The sequence below is a fragment of the Pleuronectes platessa genome, chromosome 18 (genome assembly GCF_947347685.1).
Source record: "Pleuronectes platessa chromosome 18, fPlePla1.1, whole genome shotgun sequence".
NCBI lineage: Eukaryota > Metazoa > Chordata > Actinopteri > Pleuronectiformes > Pleuronectidae > Pleuronectes > Pleuronectes platessa.
The window spans coordinates 6,488,423-6,500,057 of NC_070643.1; the positions used below are offsets into that span (position 1 = coordinate 6,488,423).

The 11,635-nt window shown below is 44.5% G+C and overlaps 1 protein-coding gene across 1 annotated transcript; it reads left to right on the forward strand.

The window, feature by feature from the left end:
• The first annotated feature begins 578 nt into the window (after positions 1-578).
• Positions 579-11,037, forward strand: khdrbs1b (KH domain containing, RNA binding, signal transduction associated 1b). The gene is made up of 9 exons (XM_053446876.1): positions 579-991; positions 3,064-3,185; positions 4,183-4,299; positions 4,686-4,832; positions 7,146-7,279; positions 8,536-8,755; positions 9,124-9,191; positions 9,502-9,560; positions 9,721-11,037. The coding sequence occupies exons 1-9, from the start codon at positions 898-900 to the stop codon at positions 9,825-9,827; spliced, it is 1,068 nt and encodes a 355-aa protein (XP_053302851.1). The 5' UTR covers positions 579-897; the 3' UTR covers positions 9,828-11,037.
• Positions 11,038-11,635: the final 598 nt, after the last annotated feature.

The window sequence follows — 11,635 nt, forward strand, 5'->3', positions numbered from 1 at the left end:
CTATTATCACATTTACACAATATAGCTCTTTTGAAAATGTGTTACACTATGATACATAGCAACTCAATACACATGGCAGTATAGTCTATCCATCTATATAGTATAAAGTGACATGTATAATCTAGTAATTTATCTTTTGAGATATTTTCTAATTAATAGCCACTCTATGATGAAGATAATGAACTTTATCAATTGGTATCAGTGAAACAGTAAATCTGACATAACCTGCACTAATGGAGCTGACCAATCAGTCTTATTAAATATATGAATACATGACAAACCCCTTTTTGTTACAGAAAAAATGCATATTTACTTGCTATTCACCATAACACATGTGTAACACCTTTAATCCAATACAGATTGAGACGTCACATGAAAGATATGACCGCCTATAGCAGTGTAATATAGTGCCACCGTATTACCATATATTCCATATGTGACCATATCTCCGCGATCGTAAATCTGAGTGAGGGTTATCTCCGCTGGAGGCGGCGCATCCTCACAGGAGAGCGGGGCTCACGGTAGGCGGCGTCAGTTCGGACAGCGACGTCCTTCTGAGCTCACTTCCGTCGGCTTGACTCCGATCACTATTCCCCCCACTAGTCCCACTCCCCGCTTTTGTTCTCCCAGTCCCATTCAGCCATCGCTGCCGAGAGCAACGGAGCCAGCCGGTCGGGAAACCGCGAGCCACCGCAGAGTAGCGGACTCGTATTACGCAGAATAAACACCCGTCCGGTCGCCACATGCTCAGCGCAGTCCGCACAGAGGATACGCGGCACTCCGTAGTTACATAACTGGACTATTTCTTTTTTTTTCTGTCACTGTTTGGGCTTTTTGTCACGCTTTCTCTTTTTCATCGCACCGAACACTGACCTACCCCCGGTGTCTCAAGTCAAGATGGAGAACGACGACAAGTACCTCCCCGAGCTGCTGGCGGAGAAGGACAGTCTGGACGCGTCGTTTACGCACGCCATGAAACTTTTAAACGCAGGTAAAGTCGTGGTTTTGCTTGGTGCTGTGTTATTTTCCATCCTCGCTCTCGCGGGGCACCTGGCTCGGAGCGCACCTCCCCGCGCGCACCTCCCCGCGCTCCGAGCGCCATGTGTGTGCGGGCGGGACGTGGACGCACTGCCCCGGTCGGCAGCGGCCACCCCGACACTGAGCGCCTTCACGGCTCACTGGTTTTGGCTGAGTGCGCTGGTTGGCCCTGTGGGAGACATGCAGCAGTTAGTTAGATGCGAATCCCTAGTGTGTGGAAGTGTAAACAGCCTGAAGCCGCAGCGCCACGGGATGAGCCGCACTTTGACGTGTCCGTCTCCTCCCGGAGCAGCTGCTGTCTCCAGTCACGTGGAGGCAGGTGTGCACTTCAAACTGAATAACACAAAGAAAGTGTGTGTATGGCAGCAGCTTCATAAATGAGCCCGGGGCCCCGGGGGGGTCACTCGCGCTGCTCCCGGAGCTGTGAGGCGGCAGCGGGCAAGGAGACCTCCTGGTGCTCGCTGCCGAAGTGTCTCTGAGCAGGAGGTTGCAGACAAGTAGCAAACACAATTTGCTCTCTTTGCTATTCAGCATTTTAAACATGCCCTCACATTATTATGAATAATGTATTCTCATAGAGGAGCAGCAGCGTTAAAACCAATTCAGTTTACCTCCTGTAATGACATGGAGGGGTGATGGGTGAAAGCAGCCACACGTGTTTATAAATACACAACACAACAGAGGGACATTACAAGCTGTGGACACCAGGTGCACCGGAGGAAACTGAAGGAGAGTGGTTTCTTTCATTTTGTTCATCTTGTTAATCTATTTATAAAGTAGTCTTTTATTGTTGATCACATGAGCAGAGCGCCCTCCACATACCACTGCATGTTTTACTGTGTGACAAAACCAAATCCTTGAAGTGAATATTTAGTGACGGTCTGTGTTGTTGACCGTGCGCCCTCTCAGTGGCCGTGAGTCGTTTACTGCCAGCGACTTCTTATCGGCTGCTCGTCTCCCTTTATGCTAAACATTGAGTTTGTGTGACAGGATGTGCGATATCTTCCCCCCTTTAAACTTGAGAGTAAAAGTGTGTCAGCGTGCAGTGTGTGTGTGTGTGTGTGTGTGTGTTGTGGGTTCCCTCAGTTAAACATTCAGTTAGGTTCCTCCCCTCTCTCTCCTCCTAAAACCTGCAGCTGGTAGACTGCGGTGGATCTGACATGTTTGCACACTGCAGGCTCAGGTGTTGTCATGACCAGGAGAGAGGAGGTGGTTGGAGATGGTTGCAGTTGGTGCCGGGGGGCCAAGAGAGAGAGGTGGCGGGGAGGTGTCGAGAAGAGCCGGGGGCTGCTTCTCCTCTGGAGCCGTAGGTTATGTGTTTAAAGATTCAAAATTACATCTAAAGCTCCTATTGATTACCGATTAATGTGACAATTTTTTATAACACTCTTTGGTGTGTGAACGGCCACTTGGTGAAAAAACATCTCACACCTTCTCAAACCTCAGAATAATGTCTTTAAATGTTCCAAAGCCAAAGATGTTGGGTTGAGAGTGACAGCTTTCGCAGATGAGCAACAGATCCCCATGTGGACGAGGTGCAACCAGAGTGTGTGTTCTTTGCTGCAATGGTTAATGGAATATCAGAAGAGCAAAAAAAACTCTGGCTCTGCTCTGTGTGTTGCCAAGATCACAAAAAAGTGCAAAATGAAAAACCCATTGCGTACATTCTGTTATCATCTTTTATTTATCTGTGAACAGTGTTGTTTGGGAGTTCAGTTAACATTGATCCGGTGATTTGTCGGTGTGAAGAATTCAAGATAATGTTAAAAAACAGGAAAAACTTGGAGAGTAAAGCGAACACGCGTTCCAAAGAACTGCAATGGATAAATTACAAGAGGTGGCGAAAATGATAACTTCCATTAATATTTGTCGTAGACGACACAGTGGTTTTCACCATAAATCACCAAAATCACTGCTAACTTACCTCATATGAATCCACCTGATGATGATGTGCTCTGTCTCTCTGCATCCTGTTAAATTGCATGAATGCTATGCCTGAAACAATGCCTCTTCCCCCCCTTCTAGAAATTGATAGAATCCAGAAAGGCGAGACTAAAAAGGAGGCAGAAGCGTACCTGGACCTTTTCACAACAAAGAACATCAAACTTAAGGAACGAGTGCTCATACCTGTCAAACAGTACCCGAAGGTGAGCATCCTCTGCCTCCCCGCTTGTCTTTCCCTTCTCTCGCCTCTTTTTCAGCGTGCACCCCTCTTGATTTAATTCATCCTGCAGCCGGGTTTCGATTATACAAAGCCACAGGGTTGCTCTGGAGTCTCAAATTACTCCTCTCGACCCCGATCTTTAAGCTCCAGCGTATAATTACAGCTCATACTGGCATGTTTTAAAATATCACAGTGAGGATCCAAATGTTAACCTCGCTATGGTTGGGATGGATCTGTGTGTCGGTGTAATTCATATTGTGTTCGGTGGATTCGATGTTGGCTAGTTGCACAAGGCTCAATCTGCTTGTCGTTAAGTTTATTCTCATCAGTTTGGGTCAATCTCTTCTTTAAGTATAAGGATTTTTTAACAAAAGTTTTATAGACTTGGATTTTTTTTTTTTCAAGCACTTCTAACAAGTTAAAATCTATAGATGCTGCCCCCTCCAAGCATCAGATCAATATGATGTAGGAGTCTGCTCTGTGTTGGTCAGACAGCCCTCTGATCTCCCAGACTTAGATTTAATTTGTGCATCAGTCCTCTGTGTCAGGAATGACAAAGCTAATAAGCGTATTACGATTACAAAAAGCCACCTTTACAACTCCAGGAGGAATTGCCTTTTTTTTTTTGCTACATGTACATGTAAAATGTTTGGCAGTGACAGCTTATTGAGCGACGCATCATACACACAGTAATTACATTGTTCAAAGATTGAGGGGGTCAAGATTGCAGCTTTTGATCACAGGCTGGTTCTGGCTCATTGCTCAGATGATCGTAGCAAATAGTAACTGACGGTATTACTGCCCTCAAGGGCTCCTATCGACCTCCTCTGGTAAATCTACTCCTTAGACCTGCGGTATGCACAATAAGACCCCTGCCAGCGATGGCTCCTTCACTCTCCTGGTATTAAACTCGCCTTTGCTTTGATTGTCGTGCTGATTCCCCCCCCCCCCCCCCCCCCCCTGCTTTGTTTTGTCATTAGTTCAATTTTGTGGGCAAGATTTTGGGACCTCAGGGCAACACAATCAAACGGCTACAGGAAGAGACTGGAGCCAAGATCTCTGTGCTGGGCAAAGGATCCATGAGAGACAAAACCAAGGTATGACACACACACACACACACAGACACACGTTATAGACCTACAGTAGGAAAAGGCACTTAAAGCCATAAGACATCTGGCCTGTACTTGAGAAGGATGGCACGCAGTGAGTCCAGATGGCGTCAACTCGCGGGATCGCTCGGCTGAACGTAAACGTAAAGCCAAGGGCGGCTACGCAGCGCGCAGCTGCTCCGGGAATCTTTAGGGAAGCCCATGAGACCTTTTCTCCACCAGTGTGTGATCATTAAACTATATAAAGATAGGGAATGAAAAACACATGCCTAAGGCCGAAGAAACACAATTAGTTATTGCATAATTCATTTAATCTGTGTGCGTTAGCCTTGTGCTCTCTTTGATTCGTGGACAATCCCTTGCGCCTGTGTCAGGAGGAGGGGCTGAGAAAAGGCGGCGAGCCCAAGTACGCACACTTGTCCATGGAGCTGCACGTGTTCATCGAGGTGTTCGCCCCCGTGCCCGACGCCTACCTGCGTATGGCCCACGCCATGGAGGAGGTCAAGAAGTTCCTGTTCCCTGTGAGTCTGACTTTGCTGTTGGCTTGTTTGTGTCTGTTGTCATTTGTCTGTTCGCCCGCAGTTTTTCTTTGAATTTGTAAAAAATGTAACAGCAAATTGTTTCAGATGATAACTGATCAAATTGGTTGACAGTGGAGTTGACTGTAGATCTGCAGTTTTTCCTGATCCATTATCCTACCTGATTATTTCCTTAACTGCACATGTCAAATGTTAAAGTCATGTGAAAAATGCTACATTAATATAATTCCCTTAATTCTATGTTGATATTTTCAGTACCTTGAGTTTTTCCAAGCGATACTTTAAACCCTATAAGGATTGATTCATCACGTAAGATGAGAAGATTAAATCGGAGAATGTTTGCTCAAAAATTACATAAAAGATTGAATTTCAAAGTAATTTATTAATTATCTGCTAGACTACTTATTAATTAAGGAACACTTTTTTTCAGTTCTAAATGGAGCATGAACACAGCAATATACAGCTTTAAAAGTCGTTTCTCCCAACCTGGGATCTATGATGGCAACAAGTCTAATTGCTGCTGTTCTGCGAATATGGGCCGGACTACAAATTGAGTATCTGAGTTTGCGGAACCCAGCTGGAAGTGTTTTTGAGTGACTGAGGGTCACCTGTCCGAAAGGTGAGCAGTCACAGTGTGTGAGTAAGACGGCGCTCTGGGAGTGGGTCCCAGCAGTACATCTAGAGGAGATAGAGTGGGTGTTCACCCGGTGCAGACAGACCCCATGGCACAGTCCAGGCACGTAAAGCAATCGGCTTAAGAGGAGGAATTGGGTTGCTTTCACTGTGTCAGCAGGGTTACCCCATCATGTTTTGCGCCTGCATGTCTGTCCATCACTGTGTCTTTAACCCAAGTCTCATTCTTCAGCGACTGAGAGGAGTCAGCCTGGAGACGGCTCCGAGACAGATATGTGGGCTTTATTGGTTTTATGTTGAGAGGTTCTTGAGCGCCGGCCAAAACCCGATCTGCTGTCAAAACCCGGCTGAAGCCCATAGTGCCGGAACAATGGCTCTCGCCTTGGGGTCTGTGAGATGCCTCACAGTTTTTTAATTAGTCTGGAGGGTTCTTAAGAAGAAAGAATAAGTTAAAATCAGAGGCGGGATGAATTGACTGATGAAGCAGCTGCTGTGTTAATTCTGCCATGTTGTGCAAAAAGCAGAACTTGTCGAATTTAAGGCTCTAATCTGCTGGGCTTGATGTCCCTCATTGGAAAGAGGACATATTTTAATGAGTGATTCTCAGAGACTGGGTGGATGTGACTTGTTGGAGAAATGTTTTATGTATTACCTGTACTTCTCAGGTATTCCACTAGGCTTTGTCCTCCCTCATCCTTTTTATGTCTGTGTACCCGCTTGTCTGCCAATGTAAATGCAAAAGCAGTGCCTTGCTCGGGTGTGAATGATTTGCATAGCTTCTTATGTGTCGACATTGACCATTTTTAAAAGCGAAATGTCGTCCATAGAATGTAAGGTCTAAAGAAACCTCATTAATCTGAATACCTCGATAGGTGAAGATACTGTATTTCACCTCACTGGCTCGTTAAATGCAAGCGCTGCCACACTGTTACTGGCTGAGATGAATTAGTATCAGTCAACGGGTTTGTGTTTTTCTGCTTGTGTTGCATTGAAAAAGACTGAAAGCTGCAGTATGAGCTGCATATTCTCTCCACCTTTCCCTTTCACCGTCGTTAGTGCGCTGCCACTACTCCAGTCCAGGGACTGATTTATGAAAAAGGATTGATTGGGTCACTATGTGCCTCTTGTGATTGCTCCCTGAAGGAAAGTCGGCGGATTGTGTTGCTGGATTTGTGCTGCTCCGACAGGCGGCCACGCTAATCCACCGCCAACTTATTGTTTTTTTGCAGCTAGAATAAGGCAACCGCTGATGCAGTCATACCAGGCTTGTCAGGAAGTGCAGGCAGAAGTGATTTACATTTTGTGCATGATGGAGAGGAACAGGAAGGCGGGGAGTGAGGATGGATGGTTTCCAACCTCCCACATTCACGACCCCCCTCTCTCTTCACACTCTGACTCACTGGCGCTAAGACTTTTTCTTCCACTCGCTGTGTTGGCCATTAGGGGGATGCCGTGTTTTGATCTGCTCTGTAATTGTGTCTCACTCTTTTATTCAGCACTCCTCCTCCCTCTCTTTTCTTCCCCCTCTTTATCATCTGCATGGCCTCACTTTTCCCACGTCACATGCTCTTGTTTCTCACACTCGCTCGTCTTTTTCATTTTCTACTCCTTCTCCCGTGTGTGTGTGTATGTGTGTGTGTGTGTGTGTGTGTGTGTGTGTAGGATATGATGGATGATATCTGCCAAGAGCAGTTCATGGAGATGAGCTATCTGAACGGAGGCCAGGAGCACGTAGCCCGAGGTCGAGGGGGCATGCCGGTCAGGGGCCGTGGGATCCCTCCTGCTGCAGCACACAGGTGAGGAGATGCAAACACACACACACATACACACACACACACACAGGCTTTGTCATATAACAGCTGTCGATTCAGAGAGGCAAATCAAAGACACTGCTGTACATCTGCTACTGTATCTATGCATCAATGAAAATGCTGAGCAGGGCCTGGAGTAGATTCATATTTACTCCTTTTTCTTTAACGGTATAGTTTTTGTGCACCAATATGCTGAGTGACAATTTATGGATACTGGGAAGCTTTTTGACTGAGAATACCTTCAGGAATACACAACATACTGAATCAAAGGTTCTAAACTAATGACTTTTCACACAAAGCGTGAGTTAGTAATGGTAAAACGTATATAACAGTAATTGAAGTTTTCCTTTACCCATCATGACCTTTAGTGCCCTCTAAAGAAACCAAAGCATTTAATGAACATGAAAACTCTCCTAAAAACCTGTAGGTTTCCTCAAAAAACAAACCTTTATTTTATATCAGTTTCCGACTAAAACATGAAATGAAAACCGTTTGACAGCTTAAACCTTTGGCTTTTATTTTAAACCATTTCCCTTGCCTCAGAAACTGGATTTGACTTGAAACAACAAGCACATTTGTCAACATATTATTATTTTTTTTTGCTTATTGATTTGTTTTCATCTTGATGAAAATGCGGGCAAAGGCAGTGACTTACAATGAAAACCAAAGATTTGAGCTTGCAAAGGTTTTTATTCCATGTTTCTTTGGCTTCAGAGGCTCAGACATAAAGGTTGACCCTATAACATGCTGCTAGGGTCAATCTTTTACTTCTGTTTTGTAGAGATACTGGCTCTTACTCACCGAAATCCTCCACCACCCCGTCTCTCAGCCTGAGCTTTCACTCGCATCTGGCTTAACCCACTGACACAACTCGAACATCTGGCGCCGAAAGGGAGATGCATGCATGTGTTCCAACCGGGCTTTAAGGGTTTTAAAGAATTTTAGAAATGCACCTCTTTCCTGTTATAGTTAGATGAGTGCATCTATTCCACTGTCATGCATTTATGGTAAACACATCACTGGAGCCAGCAGCTGGTTAGCAAAGCATTAAGACTTGAAACATGGCTACCCTGACCAGCTCCTGTAAAGCTCAATAACTACTATTTAAACTAACAAGATGTAGCATGCTAATAACTGAGCTTTAAAGGTGCTAGGCTAGCTGTTTCCCAGTTTCCAGGCTTTTTGCCAAGCCATTTCCACAATATCAAACTGTACAGTAGTAACTCTGATCTTTTCTCCAGGGGTAGGGGAATGCCTCCTCGCGGTGCTGCCCCCAGGGGAGGTGTGAGTCGAGGTGGCCCAGTGAGGGGCGCCCCTGGAGGCCGAGGAGGACCCCCTGCAGCACCTGCCAGGGGAGCTGTGGCACCCCGCGCCAGGCCCCCAGCTGCTGGACCTCCCCAGAGGATGGCCCCCCCTCACCAGCACTCAGCCACCACTGGCCCCGAGAGCTACGATGAATATGTAAGTACAACTTAAAGTGGAGGGAAGTCTTTATTTATTCATTTAGTTTATATGCGTATATATCAGGAAAATGTAGTCTAGAGACTAGCGTTCCTGTAAAGATGTGATCCTCTTAGATGTGACGAAACTTTTTAATGTCCCTCTCCAACACGCTTCCGCTCTGAATGAAATTGTTTTGGGCACCTTAATAGCTTTAAACGGCATGTCCATCAACAGAGGAAAGAGTGTTCTCAGATGCTCGAAAACATAAGGGGAGCCTGTCTTCTTTAGTACCAGTCTAGCGGTTTGGGGACATCTTGACATTCATGATTCATGGACACATCTCTCCTGAAGTCTCACTCTGTTTCTCTGTTTCCTTTCCTCTTCAGGGCTACGACGAGAGCTACACAGACACGACCTACGAGTCATACGACAGCTACTACAGTCAGCCGCAGGCGTGAGTGAATCAGACGTCTCCTTAGTTTTCAGCCGCTCCTCACAAACTGCTCACACATCACAGAGTTGCTGGTTCCACTAGAGACCGGACTTACAGAAACACGGTTTGGCCCCTCTGCACAAATACAACACTGGTGGTTTCATTAGGAGGAACCATCCTGGACTCAGATGTTCCATGTTAGAAAGCAAAGCTTTGATCTTAGTGGAAGCCAATTATCATCCCCCTAGACATTAAAATCAGCAGTTACTTGATGTTTCTCAAAGATTAAAACTGATTTTTTTTCCCCATCTCCCTGTTTTTTGACCATCAGAGAGCCAGAATACTTTGACTACGGACACGGAGAGACCACAGATTCGTACGAGTCGTATGGTGAGGGAAGAATGTAATTCACTGTCAACAAAGATGTAAAGTAAAATAGAAGCTGAATACAAAAAGTGTAGAAACAAACAGGACCAAAAGATTGTGTGTGTGTGTGTGTGTGTGTGTGTGTGTGTGTGTGTGTTTATTTTGTCTCTGTGTCCATCTCCAGGCCAGGATAACTGGAACGGGACCCAGCAAGTAGGTCCAGGGAAGGCCCCTCCCCCCTCCAGAGGTGCCAAGACGCCTTACCGGGAGCACCCATACCGACAGTACTGAACCGGACTCGCCACCCCTAACGCGTCGCCCTGACTACCGCCTGTCTCCCACGGCAGCTCTTGCTTTAAGCAGCCCGACAAAAGTAATTGTCCGTTTTGTCTTTGGTTTGGTCTTTTTTCCTACACCGGACTTAATACAAGAGAGCAAATTGGGAACTGAAAATCGGAACTGGTTTTTGAGATTTGACAGTGAACTCCCTCCCCCACCCCTACTTTGTCGCACCGGCCAACCACCCAACCATCCATCCAACCAACCAAAGCGGCTTTTAGATGGGTTAGACCGAAGTTGGCATCCGTTTTTTGTTCTCTCTTTCATTTAAATTTTGGTTTATGTTGCTGTATTCTTTCTCTGACCCTTTTTACCCCCCTCTGGCTTTTTTGCACTGTTGATCATTACTTTTTTAACTGTTTGGGAGTAATCATTTCTAGTGGAATCAGTGGCTCATTACCCACTTGTCTAAGGAATCCATATTAAATGTTTTTAAATACAAAGAATCTGTCGCGGGTCAGTTGCAGATTCCCATTTAGGCTACATTTCAAAATTCTGTTAATATAGCCAAATAAAAGACCTTTTAAACTTCCAATTATGTAATATAGAAACAAAAAAAAATCTATCTTAAATCAAGTGACGGTTAAAGAATCAATGTTAATGGAATCAGTACAATTCGTTCTTGATGATGGTTTGTTTTTAAATAGTTCTAAAACGTTGTCCATTTAGACTTAGGCAGCAATATTTGTTCTTGTACTTAGAGTTTTGAAATATAGCCCTAATAGACACTGTTGAGATGGACTGTCCTCAAATCCTCAATTTGTTATAAATGTTAAAAAGTTAATTTTAAGATTCTGAAAACAAAATGTTTGTTTAATAAGAACACGGCCAAGAGATGGCCTCCTGTTATGCTAAATACAGATCAGGTCTTCATTCTGTGATCTGATTCTCTTTAAACTGCATGCACAAAGTACTCAAGAAGGATTGGGACACAAATCTCCACATGGGTCTTCTCTTCTATAGAGAAGGGATCCTGCAGCTCAATCCGAACTATTGTACATATTTTAAAACTAACTGTACTTATTCTGCCACTAGTATCTGTACCCTCTCCATAAAATGCATTATGCTACATGTGTAAGCTTGCCTAAATAGGTTACTAAATCTGTCCAAAAGATGTTTTTGCAGCAGTTTGTCAATAAAGCTTAGTTTGTTTTTTATGAAACTTAACTTGCTTTATTTGTTTCCTGTCCTAGTAAAATTCTGAAATGGCCTTTTTTAAACAACCTTCAGTCAGATGTAGGTGTTTTGCTTTGTTTCTCATTCAAAGCCGCATTTTTAAATCTAAATGAATGTATTGACGTCTGGAGACTTTAACCCTACTAAATGATGTCTTGATTGATTATCAAAAGAGCACAACTTATTCTTTCTCTCTCTTTCTATACTTTTATAAAAGGACCCAGAGGTAAGACCTCTAAAATAACCTGGATAGCTTCCTAATGTGTATAGAGTTCTAAAGCATTGAATGCCTGGGTATGTATAAGACTTTTTCAATCCTCTTACCTGTGGTCGTAATCGTTAATGAGAATTGCTTTTATAGCATCTGAAAATTAACTGAATCCAAACCACCACCATTCAGGTCTAGACTTCGTCGTCATGAATGACGCTGGCGCGATGGCTACTTTAGTACAGAGTAATGGCAGTGCAATGGAGAGGATGGTTATAACCTAGAGAACTCCACTGTAAAGGTAACCTAACCCTAAATGTTTAATTTCGTAGTGTGTTTATCCATTGACATAAACTTGCTGGTAAATGCGTACACT

Bases quoted from the DNA above. Each gene is read 5' to 3' on its own strand.
- khdrbs1b (XM_053446876.1), top strand. From the start codon at position 898: ATGGAGAACGACGACAAGTACCTCCCCGAGCTGCTGGCGGAGAAGGAC. The intron at 4,300-4,685 runs GTATGACACACA...CGCCTGTGTCAG, and splicing joins CCATGAGAGACAAAACCAAG to GAGGAGGGGCTGAGAAAAGG. The intron at 8,756-9,123 runs GTAAGTACAACT...TTTCCTCTTCAG, and splicing joins CCGAGAGCTACGATGAATAT to GGCTACGACGAGAGCTACAC.